Raw genomic sequence first — 17,571 nt, 5'->3', positions numbered from 1 at the left:
AAAAATATTTTTCCAATATTCCCTTTTCTAGCGTTTACTAATAATTAATTCTAATTTTCATGATTTAAGTGAACGTAAATTATATACAATGATAAGCTTAACGCATTTGATTATTTCAGAAAACTTTAGAACGATTATTTTAAATAATAATCTCGTGTAACTGTAAATTGAATATGTGCATATCTTTTACGAAATAAACCTCATTGAAGCTGAAAATATTCCGTGGGTTTAAAAATATGCGCGTAAAAGCTATGTAACAGTTTTGCCTTTCTATGTACAGTCTATAGACGTAGGTTAGAGAGGGAGTGGGAACTCATTTTGTCGTTGCTAGTCAATTTCAGAGCATAATGTATCGTTAGAGTGACTGTTGGTAGTTTAAAAAAAAATGTGATGGTGTTTGATCATCTACCTTTGTTATTGTTTCATCAATGCTATCTTTAACGAAATGCAGTGTAAGATTTCCATCGAATTGTATTATTAATTGTATAGGTTCAGCGCATTTTATTTTTACCGCGTGGTTCTTCGGTAGTGATTCTAGGGGAATAGAAGAATGATCTGCCAATAGTGGGAATCGAACCCGTGTGATCTCAGGATTTATCACTGCCATGCCGTGCCTTAACGACCACGGCCACAACAGCCTCCCTGGTTCTTCGGTAGTGAATTAAAACGGTTATGTTTTGAAGTGTTCAAAAAGATCTAATGTCATTCTATATTATTGACGCTACTCGTGGATACACATCAGTACTGTGTAACATGTTTATAAACAGTTTATATTTGTGCCATTTAACGCAATTTTGATATATTATCCGAAGAACTATAATATTTTACTGAAAACGTAAGTAATGCGATTATTTTGTTTTGTTTACGATACTTTAACAAACTTGACAAAACATAAATAACCTGCACACGATTTATAAACCAGATACAAATTTTTTTGTATTTCGAATTTGAAGAGTGATGTTACTAGTTCTTATTTTAAATAATTCTGTCAAACTTAGTCATTAAGATAATGCAGTTCGAAAACTGTTTTTATTCAAAGTGGTTTTCGGGATGCAAATGCAATACTTGACAATTTGTAAGGTTTATTTTTACTACTAAATGTGCTTTCTAATTTTCCGTTTGTAGTTACTCGCAAAATTGAATTCACATATAAAACTTCTATTTGTTGAAGGAATAAAAAATAAACAAATCAAGATCAAAATCATAGGTATCGTATTAAATAATTTACGTGTTCAGAAGATAATTAATCATTTGATTGGAACATAAATAATATATTTATGTTTCAATATATGATATCATATATTTAACAAGCATCAAATAATATATACATTGAGCTTGATAAAATTGAGAGTATGGATCAATTTATCATATTTGTAAAATTCTTTCAATAATATTTACTTTCATTGTTTTCGTTGCTAGGTTACATTTGATTGCCACTTTACATTGTTTATTAGCAGTGATGCACATTATAATGTTGGACAAAAAAGTTGGCATCATTATTTCCACAAAGAAATTCATCATGTAAACTATTATAAGAACAGAGGACATGTATGAGGAGGAATTAAAATTACTCATTGTAGCAACAGAAACTGTTCTCAAAGTACTTTCTTATATATTATATCTTCTATATTTAGTACACAAGACAGGCAGAAATATGCCTATTATATACTTTCAGCAGAATTAAAAGTATATTATGTATATTTTCACTATTAATTAATGGGTAATGAAGATTATGAAAATATTGGAAAATACCTCAGCTTACACGATTAAGAAATGAATATTTTCTATACTTAGATATACACAGGTATACGTGTATTATAAACTATATTACTGTATAGTTTATACTAAAGTATAGTTGATACAAATGTTGTTTATGCTTTCATCGAGTAAGATATTATTTGCTGGAGATACAGTACTACATGGCAAATTTGGTTAACGATAAAATTGTTTGTCTTTTCTTTATTGAATAAATAAGATGTTGCCAGTATATGTACTCAATCTTGCGAGTATCTATGTACGCATATATACAGTATGTTCTACTTAAATACTAACATGCTAGCTATCTAACATGCAGCGAGAAGTTTTCACACAAATATTATTTGACTTTATAGAGGATACCGCATGGATTATTTGAAATTCTTTTTAAGCTGTTATTTGCTGAGCTTTAACTGTTACTATAGTTTATTAAAATGCAACTTATATCTTTATCATTGCCAGATTTTACTTAATTTTAGAAATACTTGACAATGAAGAAGTATACATTTAAACAACAATTCATTGAGTATTTCTATAAATATTAAGGACAAAGGTCAAATCTAGTTCATAGATAGAGGGTTACTGTACTGCTTACAGAGGTATATGTACGTCTCTGAATCAGTGGACATGCTGCTGAAACAACTTGCTACAAGGTTGTTTGTAATCAAGCATATTAATGTCCAATTTATTTGACATCAGCCTATTGTATTCTGCATAAAGAGAACAAGTTGAAAAGTAGCCATATGTCAGAGGCAATTAGTGTGTAGTGTATAAATTAGGACTCTGATTAATAATTGATCTGCATAGCCGATGCTGAATATAATAGTGTCTCTTTAAACAGTATATAGAGAAATGGTAAACCGTGTGAGATGCATTGATTTAAAACAGACTCAAATGGTATAATCTTTTTCCTTTACCTATCTACATTATAAGAAGCCACATATACCTATCAGATACAAAGACAGATATTTAAAAAAATTTATTTTCATTTAATTAATTTTTTTAACAAATTAAAAGTTGAAATAAACTTGAACAGTTTATTTAGGCGATGAAAGAAAAATCAAGAATTGAAAAATAATATTTTAATAATCACTTATTCATTTTTCGCCTTTTTTTTAATATTTCGCAAGCTATAAACCTGGAATAAGACATTGTTTCGACATAATTGATAATATTTAAATTTTAAATAGCCATAACTTTGTCATCCTACAATTTTTTAAAACTGAAGTTCCTAATACTATCCTGTGACCTTTTCCCAATTGCATTCTCTTTTTCGACAGTTTCAAAAATCGCAAGAAAAACGTATTTTTTCGACTTCAACCGACTGTCATGTAAAAAATTTGTCGAACTTACAGTCGTAATAAAAATAATAACAACACTCGTAAAGATTAAAATATAACGTTTGATTCATTTTTTGCTGACATTAGGAATGCTGTCAGCCTTGAGACAAGTCAGCAAGGATGTTCAAATGACGTTACACGTCACCGCTTGTGACTCAGGATGTTGCAAATATTTTCAGAGATGCACTTCATTTATCTCCTTAAAAGAGAATCTCGAAATATGTTGAAAGATTAGTCGGCTAATCCGAAATATTTCGTCAGTGCTCATTTATAAGGATAACGTTATGAACTAGGTAAATGAGCAAACTAAATGCAGTTGAAACTAATTCACAATGTATTTATTCACCCAATTAGTCTATGCGAGCGCGGTTTCTCTTCCGCTCCTTATTCACGGAGTGTTACTGCTAATTGTTCATGTCACTTGCTTATTTGCGTGCTCTAATTGTTCACCACCGCGTTTTACACACTTCTCTACTTTTGTTTCTTCCTTCATGAATTTCAAAGAGCCTAATTATGACGATGTCTAGGAGATAGAAAATTTCGTTCGAAAAAAAGTTTTTCATTTCTAAATGAAACTTCACTTAAAATTTTACGCACGTGATTGAAATGCGGGAGATAATTTCGGATGCTCTCCAAGCGAGAATTTCGGAGTAGGTATAATTACCCCAAAACTTTTGTGTTAAATGTTAATGTTATGAATGTAAACATATTGAGCCACTTCAAGCCTTTGTGCATTATTGTAAAGGCAACATTTAAAAAGGGTAAGACACATCAAGGGAATACAGGGAACGTCGTAAAACCATCATGATAATCAACGATTATCCACATATGCATATTAACCACACTGATTATCACGGGAAGTTTCACCACATTTCCCTTGATATGATCCTGTCTGTTTATTACTTATTTACGAGTTCATATGACTTTCTACGCGGAATAAATTCAACAATGACGGGACAATAAAAATTGCTGTTAATACATCTTTTTAAGTTAAACAATATCGAGTTTTCCAGATGAGGTATCGTCCACTTGGCAAAATGATGAAGTTATTAGAAAAGGAGGACACTACGCATAAAGTCCATAAAAAATGACCTTATAAATGGCACAAATAATCTACACCATAATAAAACGTTCGATGTCGCCTTCGATAATTGCTGATTTTTCAAAAATTAATTTTTATGTCGAACAAGTCACAGGGTTTAAGTGCACGCACACCAATATTTCGAGTGTCAGCCACCTGGCTGAATTTAGCGTGGCAGTAGGTCCTAATCTGTACATAAAGGATAAATCGTTGATAAAAATTTATCATTTTGTATCTCGATAACTAATTGTGTCCGACGTACGGCTCCGTTCGACCGTCTTCTCTTTTTGCTAATTATAAGTGAAATATGCTGATGTGAGAAAACGTAATATGCATCTTCAATGCAGATAAACCATTTTGATGATAACTCTCCTACTCTGAAATCTATGTTAGAAGTGGTGACACAGCCTATTTCCCTAATTAGCTTTCGCCACATTACTCATCCTCAGCACTAAACAGTCGAACTTCAACCGTTACACGCTTATTCACTGATCATTATCGCTGCTTATTATCTCATACTATTGTGAGCGAGTAGGAGAGTACTCTATAACGATTCAATTATTCTTGCGCTACCTTATAACGATCTGTACGAGTCATTAATTATTATCTGCTATTAAAAGCGTGTCTCTTGATCCAACCGTAATTAAAAATACAGCGTGTTCGCGCCAAAGTAATTCAGTCAGTAATTTTTTAAGATATCGAAGATAAAAACATTTTTAAGTCGAAGTTTAATGGTACGAACAGACAACACATTTTTTAAATGTAAGTTTCGTGTTTCGAGAGCTTGTCGATGGGGACGATTTGTTCTTATATTATTAATCTAAGAAACGCGAAGGTCAAATTTCGGTTTTTAGTGGGAGAAATAAAAGAGACTCCGCCAGAATAGAAAACGCAGTCTCTTTTTTAATATTCATTATGCTTTAAAAATAAGTATATGTAGGGGCAGTAAATGGTACCTCCACAATAATTAGGTCCCTTACCCTGTACCATGGTTACACAGGTAAACTAATTCTATTGACCCTAATTCGGAACTGAATAATGTTGAAGAAAATCTAATTGGTCAGTTATACGTATTTATGGCGTACAGATATTAATCGCCCGAGGGATCCCCAGTTCACGAGATGTTGAGAATCTTGAAGTGTAGATAACATGTATAGTGATCGACCGAACCATATTCCATTAGGTATAATCTCAACTTTTACAACTGCTTAGTGATTTAGAAGTACAAAGAACCTTCTAAAATAATCTCGAGTTTAATGGCAACGCGATAAGCGTTACTAGGACGGTCGTTGCTCGTCAATCGGTGTAGCGTGCAGACTTCGTGAAGATTCTGTGATGCCTTTTGTTTTCTATTGGTCGCTGGTGATTAGTGAAATCCTCCTGTAGACGTAGATGCAGAGTCGCCAGATCAAGACTTGTTCCCCCACTCTGATCTCCCTTTCTACCGCGCTATACCCCCATGCTTCCGTCACGTGACCGCGTTCCGTCTTTGTCATGCATACTCCAGCACTGGCAGAGAGAGAGGGTAACTTTTTCCCCTAAATTCATGCTCCCTCCCCTCATTTGGCGACACTGCGTAGACGAGACCATAGGCAAGACGACAACACGCACGGTGGAACAATACTAGTTGACATTGTTTGTAGACCACATTGAAGGTCGTATGTGTAGGATCATCAAGGACTTTCAGCTCGATTCGATCGATTAGTTTGATTTGCTTGATGCTGGATTTTGATCGGTTCGAAATAAGCAGGTACTCGACGATCCACTCAGCGGTTAAGATTAAAATAATGGAGCCGAACAAAACAAAGGAAAACACTAGATCATTCGTGATAGATATGATTCGAGAGCTTGAAGCAGTTCGAGCTCGTTCAGCTTGAACATTTAAACGCTACAGCGACTCCGTAACAGTTCGAACAGCTGTGAAGTCGGAATAACTTTTTACAAAGTGGGCGAAACGACTTCCGGTTCTCTGCGAAGCTAGACGGATCAGTTCGGTAAATGACGTGTAATAAAAATTTGTTGAAAATTGCATTTCTACGGTGTCCCGTTTCTGAATTCTATTTATGTTTGTGCCACTTTTTCCCATTAATTTCTCGAAAACCAAAGAGCTGCGCATTCAAATTACTTCGGAACTGTTGGAACATCAAGCTGAAACATCTAATAGCACGTGTGCACTCCACTCATTTGAGATTTCATAGTTGCCGGCTTAAAGTTTCTCTCCTTGTAAGAAATTGTCCGTGCAAGGCTATCTTACACGATTGTTATCAGCAAGTGCTAAATCCACGTGCAGGGTCATCTTGATACACTTTACGTAGAGAGTACCTTAAACAAAAGATATATTTTACATTTAGTTTGTTGTTATTTTGTTTTAGTTACTGTTGATTTAATCAACGGAATCATTGCAATCAATATCACTCTCTTACTCTTCTGTGATATTTCTCTCGCGACGTAATGGACCTGAAGGTCATTGTGTGGTACATCATTGCATTCTCCTTGATACACCCTTTCGTGAGATATAAAAAACCTATAGTATTCCATTTAAAAAATTGAAGGTCGCTTTCATTCCTCTAAAAATAGGACACACATATGAAATATTACACACATTAAATATTTTCATTTTTTACACATACCTATCGTTTCCTCTTTTCAAGGAAACACTACATTCTGGGACACCCTGTATATTAGAATCTAATATACTGGCGTTATCAAGCGATGCTTTCAATAAAATTACAAGTAATAAAGTCATTGAGTTCATAAATTCGAAGAATATGCTGACTCTATTCAACAAGGCTAACTACAATGCAGCTCAACTGCATTAGGCTTATAAAAGAGATTCATGCATGTTGTCGAAATGTTATTTAAATATGTTATTTAAATCGGATCGGTCACTTTTTACTGCTGCACACTTGTTCTTGCTATCGGTTCGTATTCACCAGAGTGAATTTATGCTGAAACACAAATAGAGATAACAGTTTAATTGCGAATAATTTACTGCTCGAATTAAGAGAACTTCCACGAGCGCACAAGGTACAAATTGGTGTACCTGATTTTAATAAACTTGCCCGAAATAGGGGAGTTAGTTTTCTGAAAAATCAAGCCTATTTCACAATGGCAAAGGACTTTTCGATTTATGTGTACCGCCATAACGAAAACTAACACCGTTAACCATAATATTTTGCATGTGGACACCTTCCGCATTGGTTTCTCATGTGCAGTGGGAAAATCCGACCAGCTCCCACAGTTTATAAGTCACGCAGCTGAGATTACACCCGACATTTCCGCTTTCAATGTGTTAATCGTCGCAATACCGTCGCGACGATTCGAACAATCGCGCCAACGACGACGCACAGTGCTCTGGGTCGAAGAATTTAGTGACACTCTGCTACGACTTTTGAGCTATGTGCAGTGTCGACGAGAAAAATTAAAATTAATAAAAATATTAATAATTTTTATTAAAAATATTATTATATTATTTTTATTAATAAAATAAAATTCGATCGAAAAGCTCATCCTCAATGACAAAAGTACTAACTTCTCCATACGGGTCCGAACGGACCCTACATCCGCCGTGCGAGGGTTAATGAACTAAAATCTACAAAGAAGTTCAGTCATTTCTGAAATAGTATTGCCATTTCCTCGATATTGGCATAAAACAATGATCTCAACGCGGGTTCCGTCAGGAGCAGTTACAACGAACGAACAGGTGTACGATTTATCGACTGTGAAATGAACGTTGTAACATATAAAACACTAATTGAGTCGATTAAGACCCATAAGATTTGTATTGTAGGACCAAATTCTACAATTTCAATAGGATAATGCATTCATTTATAAACGGCCAATAATGAAAGTATTCTTTCGGTCCGAAAATATGTACTTGCCTAATTTGCGAGACCCTCTAATTTAATTCGTAGAGAACCGTTGGTCAGGATTCTCACGGGCTCTTAATACCACTGAAGAATGAAAGGAACGCGTTGAACGCAAACGAGACAGACTATCAGTAAGGACAATGAAAATGTCGCGTGAATAATTACCGAATAGAATGCTGAAACCTATGAAACATTAAATAAAACCAAGATATTAATCAATTCTACATATGTCATTTATTTTTTGCATACTTAAAAAACCAGCGAGTTACCACAGGTGGTGTACTTTCCTTTTGTTGGTCTTAAATTCTACAAAAATGATGTTAAAGAAAAACATATAAGAAGAACAATCATTAATCACACTGTTATTTTTTGAACATAAATAAATATAATTGTAATAATAACTTTTCCTGAAATCTTTTTATATGACTATATTTCTTGATCGATAACACACAAATTTGAAAAAAATCATTTTCCTAGTCCCTCTGGTTCCCGAGATATTATCAAAAATAGATATGCATCATTGCAAATAAAAAAAATACGTGTCAAATATTGTTCAACAAACTACATCCTGTATAAATTTCATTAAAATCGGCGTGCGACACTTGGATAATGTCCCTTGTAGTCTACAAAAGCCGAGCACATCGAAAACTTATAAATCCAATGCATCCATATCTTGTAATGCATTCTAAAGTTTGTACAGGGTGGGCTTTAAGTTATAATTCAGACGAGATCAGGGAGATCCTATGTCTGACGACAAGGCAGAAACCAAGTGCATGTCGAAATTGCGTTGGTGCGTTGGCAGTTGCGTTGCAAAAATCATACCTTCGTTAGTGTATCGCGTCACGTCTCCTCTTCGATAAGATCTGACGGATCGACCAACAAGGTAGCAACCTGATAATAAACATATTCTGGCATTGTACCGCGTAGAAATACAGTGGCAGTAGCAGTCTTTGATTGATGTTCAAATGTGTTTTTATTGAAAACAAAGCTGCAGTTTCGCCATTCTTAATTTTCGCGTTGTTTTGAGCGATGGAGTCGCCTCAACTCGATTTGTACCACGACCTGCGACTGATTTCTTAAAATAATTTTCTTTGGAAAATTTGTGGTTCGAGAATGCACAACGTTGCGATTGAAATGTACTAACAGTTCTATCAATAACTTCCGTGATAAGCGAGAAAATAGGCGGTTTTCCACCGGCGAACTTTGAGGGCTGCTTTCGTCACATTCGACGCGAATGTCAACCATTAAAAAGAACAATACTTTTCAACGTGCAGGTACTTTTCAGGCTTCGTTCACTTAAGACAGCACGCTACTACAACAGTGTGATAAGTGAAGAGTAATTAAATTACTGCTCGTTCTTATTATCGTTAATGTCTTGTGATACTGATGTCGATACCGTACATTTTTCCATCTAAATTCATTAATCCATCTCCGACGTATCTACTCCTCCATAAGAGTGTGTACTCCGACAAAATCATTGCTGCGCTTTTAACAGTTAATTTGACTTGAGACAAATAAAAAAATATTTTGGAATTGTAGTGGCCATCGGCACGTACAGTTGTCAAGGACGCAGGAGTCCCCGAAGAAGTGCCTGATTGGCTAAAAAGGCTAATTCAGCCTTGGCGAATCAGGACGATTCGGGGAATAGATAAAAAGCTCCGAAAACTTGAAGACGAGAGAGAGACCGTTAGACAGATTCTCTCACCGAACTGTACTGTATTTTGTTTATGCATAGTAATTGTACCGTTTCCTTACACATGACTTTCCAATTATTTTTAGGTACAAACAAGCACCATGGGACGCTATACAGGGAAAAAGTGTCGCCTTTTGACAATGCTGTGGCTCACTGCACTATTTTTCTTGGTAGAAATAGTAGTAGGATATGTAACTAATTCGATGGCTTTAATTGCCGACAGTTTTCACATGCTGTCGGATGTAGCAGCATTGGTCGTCGCATTTCTTTCCGTAAAGGTATGACATTTCTTTCATTAATGCTGATCTTCTTCATCTGTCCGAAGGGGCTATGCTAATGTGACCACCATCGAATTACGATGGCGGCCGCCAGATGAGGGGAGGGAGCACGAATTGAGGGGATGAAATCGCCCGGCTCTGAATTAGATCATATTCGGACATTTTTTCAAGAAAAACTATGAAACTTATCGATTCGAAGTCTTGTGGGTTTATTAAATGATATTTTTTAAGTATACTCGAATTTTTTTAAGTCAAAACAATACACTTCTCTAAAGTTACAGTAGATTTACGACAGCGTGCTCAAAATTTTGGTGTCCATGATGGCTACAAGTGTGAAGTGTCTTGTAGTCGTCTGAAACAAAAAAAAAAACGAACATTTTCTTAATCTCTATGTTAAAAATATTTCAGTTTTTGGTATAATAATAGTTCGTTTTTAACTCTCAAATCTCCAATTATTAATATATCAAGGAGTTCATGCTACGGGGTAGAACATAGATCAATATTGTATTTTCCAAATTTCAACTAAATTGGTTCGTTGATTTTCAAGTTATCGCGATCGTTAATTTCAATAGATAACTATATTTTGCAAAATTGTTGTCTGCATATTTATAGTAATTCCTGCTGTTGTGTATTTTTCAGATGTCGCCAAAGAAATGGTCTAAAAATACATTTGGTTGGGCCAGAGCCGAAGTATTAGGTGCTTTGGTAAACGCTGTCTTTTTAGTCGCATTGTGTTTTAGTATTACCGTCGAAGCATGTAAGAGATTTATTGAAATAGAAGAAATACATGAACCTAAATTACTTGTAGCAGTCGGTGCACTTGGGTTAGTAGTGAATGTTATTGGACTGTGTTTATTTCATGGTAAGTATATAGAGATTGTTACGTATGCATTCTCCTCCCATTGAATCTTCTTCGGAAAGGAAAGAGATTTGAACAAATTGATCGAACAATGTTTTTTCTCTTTTGATGTAACAGTAGTGTTGTAGGTGGAGGTGCCTAATTAATTTCAAAATGAATCCTTTTCTTTTTTGCAAGTTTGTATCGTAAATCTCGACATTGGTTCAACCGAGATCATGCTAGGTCACAGCGCGGCCAAAACGTTTATAGCTTTTGAATCAATGTACTGTTCCATTGCTCCAAATAATTCAAATATTCGTATTCAAAGGTATCTTTGGTATAACTTGTGGAAAGACATTTATTCTGAAACGGTTTTTCCTCATTGTACGTTCAATTCTTTCTGTATGCCTGTATCATTAAATGTTAATTTAGATACCATTCATTCCTTTCTTGGAAGTTATAATGCTACAGCAATTTCCGCGAAGCAAGATGGTTACACTTTTGTATCTGTATGATTTAGTATGGTCTTGGATGAATGTGAGCAACGATCTATGAAATTGTCACTGAGAACACTATCAGACTATAGGGGAAAAAATGTAATCCCAGTTTTTAAAAAATAAGTTTAAAATTCTCAGTTCCGTTCGATCGATTTTTTCGTATCTCTTTTTATTTCTGAGAAAACGTAATCAGTCACTTTACAAAAATCACTATGTATATATTACATGTATGTTGTGGGTGGGTGGGTAATGAAGTAGACATAAACTGTTTACTTTTTACAAATTGAAATAATATTTTACACATTCATTTGTTTTTCACACCAAACAAGAACCAATAACACTGTCCAACAATATTTAAAAATCATTTCTCTCCGTCATGCTAATTTTCTCTTGCGATTACAAGCAAAATTTTAATTCCAGAAAACAAATCATTTACACAACTTTCTTTGTTAGAATATTATAATACTGTGACACAGAAAACGAATTTGGATTTAAACTTTCAAACGTTATTTGTTATTACGTCAAGGTATGAAGAATATTTTAATTTTGTTTTTTACAGAACATGGCCATTCTCATGCACATTCACACGGTATATCTCGAAGTCATAACAGGCTTAGCTCTTTCGTTGGAACAGACGACAACGAAAATGACGAAACTTACAGACCTTCAACACCTCAGGTGAAAAGGACACATGGTCATACGCATGACGCCAGTCAAATGAATATGCGTGGTGTATTTCTTCATGTACTTTCCGATGCCTTAGGATCTGTTATTGTAATCGTATCTGCTTTAATTGTTTGGTTGACAAAATGGGAGTACAGGTAATCAATTTTTGTTATAAACTTAAATACTTTACCAATACCGAATACATTGAATGTTCATTTTGTGTGGCATTTCCTGAAAAAACGTCGGTTAGGGTTTGGTAACATAAGGAAATGTAATTTCGAATGTTTTGGGACATACCGGTATGGTATAAACACTAAAATTGTTTACAATTGAAACTGTTCAAATTCATTCGAGTTTGGTTTCTCATAAAGACATTTAAAGAATCGCCATTCTTTGAAAAAGTAATTAACCATAAAGTAATTAGTCACAAAAATATTTGGGCATTCGTATACATTTGAAGTAAACTTATAAAGAACAATTTGAAGGGGGTGGGACAATTGAAATACGGAATAGGTTTTAGGAGAAAGAGGAAATCTAGAGTTCTAGAGTATACAGTAAGAGAATGTAGGGAACTTGAAGGGGGTATGCTTTTAAAACTTTTATTTTTAAATACTGTTGAACTTTTTGGTTTAACTGTACAACTAGATAATTCATCATGAAACTTGACTTAAAGTGGTCATGTTTGAGCGACTGCTTTAGTGTCGTATTTCTATTCTTACATTTCCATGATGCATTCAGCACTATGCAGATCTTCATAAGAAAGAAATAGTGATATGTGAGGGAAACGTGATATATTACTCTCTTTGTCCCTTGACGCACTGATTCCTTGACCATTTCTCACCCACGCGACTACACTCATTCGACAAATAAAAAAGTCTTATGGCTACGTTTCGTTTCATAATCCTAAACAGCACGCACACAGCGCGTAATTGACGGCAGAACAAATAATTCGGGCGAAATGTAAAGAAAAGGTGAAACTCTTTTTATCTCATACTATGTTGTACATTTCAGTTTTTGTATTAACAGATACTGAACGAGAAACAGTGGTCTCAAAAATTGTGTTTATGTGATCTTTACTTATTCCAAAAGACAAACGATTCTTGCGAATTATGTCTTCTTCTGCCTTAGTCAGTTTTCCGTGTAAACATGTAAAAGCAAAGTTATACAAAAGTACAAGTGGAATATTTTTCAATACTTCACCTGTGACTCTAGTTGACACAAACAAGTTAGATGATCCTTTTTGCATGAACATGTATGCATAGTATTGTTATAATAAAAGAAGGAGAAACAAAAAATTTCTTGAATATTGTAAAAAAGTTGTAAAAAGATGGGGATGGGGTTCGTATAGGGGGTTTCAACCCCTGTTTCTTAATAGTATGTGCACGTCCATAAGTATTTGGACAGTTAATGAAATCTAATCAAGAGTTTCTAATTTCATATATATTATATTAATAAAATGCATATATTGAAATACATATAATAGACGTATAAATTTCATAATAATGCAATAACTAAAATTGAATGAGAAAACGAAAAGGTTCTTGGCTGTGGGCATTGTATAATTTATTTTTATATCCTACGTTAATTGTTGAAACATCTTAACCACGGAATTCTTTAACTGCAACTGGAAGAGTAGCTCCTAATTTCTGATTGTTAAATAATTGGATTTGAGGATTGGTTGCAGTTAAAAAATTACACTTGAAATCGCATTTTAATACACTGTTATTTTTTAATATACTTATATTTTAATCGTAATAGAAAATATAAGCACTAGTGCAAATACAGAAGTGTCCAAATACTTGTGGACGGTAGTATACATATGTTTTATAACTTGTCAGTTGACTGGTATCTAAATTGTATAATACGAAAGTTCAACTTTCATTTTTGAACCTTTAATATTTCAGAAACAGAGCTTCGACTTTAAAAATGGTAAAAGAATTTCTGATTTGTATTTGCATGAAGATTACGCATGTTCCAGGATACCCCATATTCTTTGGGCACTCTGTATATGTATTACAATTTTTTTTTCAAATAATTTTTCTATCTGTATTATGTAGCTTGTGAATGTCATTTCATCTAATATTTACATACAATTTTATTATTTACAGATTTTACATTGATCCAGCTCTTTCACTTTTGTTAGTTATTCTCATTCTGCGATCAGTCTGGCCATTGCTGCAAGAATCTGCCTTGATTCTTTTACAAACTGTACCAACACATATTCAGGTAACATTATTTCAACTAATGTAGTATGTGTACAATACGTTTTAGAGTGATTTAAATTAAACAGACGTTGGAATTTCAGAAGAAAAATTGTAATATCTCCGTATCATAAATTCAATTTATATGTTTATAGATGTGAGGAACCATGTTAAATAATATCCTTATATGTATTAAGCATTTAAAGTTTTAATTATGAATTTCTTGTCTTTAACATAAATATTAAAATATCTCGTAACAAGCAGAAAGTATAAAATAACTGTTCTTTTTCAGAACTTATTTGCTATGGTAGGAGATATTACATGATGTAAGTAGTTTCTCTGGTGAAGAACTTGGAGAAATTCGTGAAGTTAAATAAATATTTTAAACATATTGTTTTACTGTTTCATTCAGAATATAACGTTTTTGTCGCAATAAACTCAACAAAGTTGCAATGCTGCTTGTAAAGCTTGTAACTCGGAAGTAACAGTAATCTGATTTATATTAAAATTATTATTTAGAAGGGGATATTATCTTCTATATTCAAATCAATGTCTTGCGATTACAGATGTTATTATCCGAGAAACTTGAGTACGTATTTACCATACACTTTTGTTAGGAGTAGTGTACATGTTGAAAAATAATTGGATGAAAAAACTAAGATATGAATTTCTATTTCTATACTTTTTTCTTTGTAATGACTCAACGTTGATATCTATATAGGGTGAGTCTAGAAACTGGTTCAGACCATTATTCCGTCCCTATTGAAGATCAAAAAAATTGTGATGAACTATTTTGCATTGTTCAACAAATTCCATTATGCAATGGAAAGAATAAAAAATGTAAAAACATTTTATTAATTAAAAAAAAAATTAGAAAATCTAATGGACACTTTATGACTTAATATTGCTATAAATATTTTTTTAAATGATTAATGTAATAATAATGTAATACACACTTGAATGTCTAAACTGAAAATATAAAAGCTGATTACTTCGAAACTATCGTAGGTGTAAGACGATTTTTATTAAATACAAATTATATAGTACAATTATTTTAAAGCAATTATCTAAAAAAGAATTAGATTCTACGAAAAAGTTTGTCTTCTTGCACCATTTAATTTCCATTTAAACATTTTTTTGTATCTTCGATAGTTTCAAAATAATCGACTTTTATACAATTAGTTAGGATACACCCTATAAAGTTCTTGATATGAATACAATTCGAATTTATTTGAATTTGTTACTGCAGGTTGATGCTATTCAACAACGTTTACTCGAAAATGTTGATGGTGTTTTGGCTGTACACGAATTTCACGTATGGCAATTAGCTGGCGACCGCATTATTGCTTCGGCGCACATCAGGTGCAGAAATTTATCAGAATACATGAAAATTGCGGAGCAAGTTAAAGAATTTTTTCACAACGAAGGCATACATTCTACTACGATACAGCCAGAATTTATTGACGTAAGTAGAATATTTTTCTTCTAATTAAAGTTTCTAATTTATTTTGTACGGAATTCGTCAAGCATCTTGTAAAATACCAAATAAAATTATAAATTAAACTATCATCACCGACACTAATTAACTAAAGATATTTGTAACATTCCAGTATCAATCTAATAGTGAAATTAAGGAAACACCAACAGAGGATTGTGTACTAGACTGTCCAAAGACCGACAAACCTTGCAATCATGCAACATGTTGTGGTCCCTCTAAACAGGTATGTGTTCTCAATTATAATACATGTTCTTTCATAACAATTTAACCCCGACCCTCTCCCTTCTGCAGTATGCCTCGAAGAAAGAGACAAGCTTTCGTTCTCCCTGTTCTCCCTGTTCTAAATGTCTTGGGCAATGCTTAGAGGCCATTAATTCAGATTCGAATACAAGAATAGGTAACATATTTAACCTCAGACTATGGAGGTTGACTGTACACAACAGATCCCTCTTGATATCTACTCCACCTTCCTAAATTCCCACGTCTTGTACTTGTGTTTGATTTTCTCTATTCCTTTCTTTTAATTTTCATTTTGATTCTTATATATCTTTTTGCATATGTAGATAATTCATTTCAAAACACCTTACATAGCTCTTCCTCTCTTTGTTTGCGTTTTACACACTTATACTTCCTCCTTTTATGACTACCTCCTTTATTTTCTCTTTTATTTCGTTCACGAACTTTGTTGCTCTCGAATCTTCTTCGGATATTCTTCTAAAAAATTTTCATAACGGTGATCGGGACTGGTCAGAAAGGGTTCTCTAAAATTTCGGGATTCCTGAGCATATTCGGGTTCTTACACACCTCTACTGATGACTATTACATGTTCTTGATATATTGGATATGTAAATCACTAAACCGCTATAATAAATAGGTTTTTAATTAATTTGTATTCTTCCGCAGGGTCGTGAAACTCCTTCGCCTGGAGAAACACCATACATGTGCAGACAACGCAATAGCCTTGCACGTTCAACTGGATCTATAAGAGGAGCAGAACAACAAGAGGTCAATGAAATGGAACGCGGACATTTACTATCGGTGCCCGTCTCGCATAATTCCGTCCAACTTCCACATTCTCAAGTTAATACACCAGTTGTCTAAGTTATCAATCGTATTATCCATACCTACCTCTATAACAAAATCTGCGGCGCGTTACAATGTTATTATAAAAATTCAATAAACTGATATACGTATGTATGTTTCTTTATTTTAGTAACATTAAAGCTGAAGACAAATCTTTATAAATCTCGTCTACGACAAAATCACAGAAACATAAGTTATTACACACTAATATATTAAATGTATTACTTATATAAAGAGTTACTATTTGTATTTGTGTTTACTATAAAATACTGTAATTGCTTTGCATTTATCCTTCCTTTTCGACAATCCTTTACAGGGCATATTGCCTGTTCTATAAGTATATAGCATTGTTGATCAATTGTAAGACTGAAATTTTGTACATCCATGATTTACATTCTAATTCGACAAATTGTATTTTATTTATAATTTCATATTTTAAACGAATATATCAAATTACAACATAATCATAGAAAAATAAAAAATTTTGGAAGATCTAAAACAAAACGTGTGAATTTTTACTCCATAAAAATAAGGGTCCAAACACACGATCTTTTGAAAATTATTTTCTCGTAATTTTGTAAATATCAAAAGACATGCCATTTTTATTGAAATTTTCTTTCAATATCTCTAATTGTTCTTGAAATATTTCATGAAAAAGAAAATTCCGATTTTTTTAAAAGAATCTTTCAAATTTTCAACCTATTGTACTTGTACTGTTTCTCGCTCGTTCTTATCAGTGACTTCAAATAGTAGCAACTGAAAATCAACAACT

The 17,571-nt window shown here is 33.4% G+C and overlaps 1 protein-coding gene across 3 annotated transcripts; it reads left to right on the top strand.

The window, feature by feature from the left end:
• Nucleotides 1-363: 363 nt before the first annotated feature.
• Nucleotides 364-17,048, top strand: Znt63c (solute carrier family 30 member 1). Of its 3 annotated transcripts, XM_076801663.1 has the most exons (9): nt 364-452; nt 530-835; nt 9,825-10,016; nt 10,656-10,878; nt 11,911-12,172; nt 14,126-14,243; nt 15,468-15,683; nt 15,829-15,939; nt 16,620-17,048. In XM_076801663.1, the coding sequence occupies exons 3-9, from the start codon at nt 9,840-9,842 to the stop codon at nt 16,815-16,817; spliced, it is 1,305 nt and encodes a 434-aa protein (XP_076657778.1). In that variant the 5' UTR covers nt 364-452; nt 530-835; nt 9,825-9,839; the 3' UTR covers nt 16,818-17,048. The 3 variants fall into 3 exon arrangements, with proteins under 3 accessions (XP_076657778.1, XP_076657777.1, XP_076657779.1); XM_076801662.1 differs by lacking the exon at nt 364-452 and having other exon boundaries at nt 489-835; XM_076801664.1 differs by lacking the exons at nt 364-452; nt 530-835 and adding an exon at nt 9,739-9,756.
• Nucleotides 17,049-17,571: the final 523 nt, after the last annotated feature.

This window comes from Halictus rubicundus, chromosome 16 (assembly GCF_050948215.1).
Source record: "Halictus rubicundus isolate RS-2024b chromosome 16, iyHalRubi1_principal, whole genome shotgun sequence".
NCBI classification, from domain to species: Eukaryota; Metazoa; Arthropoda; class Insecta; order Hymenoptera; family Halictidae; genus Halictus; species Halictus rubicundus.
This window is presented reverse-complemented; position numbering and strand designations above follow the sequence as displayed.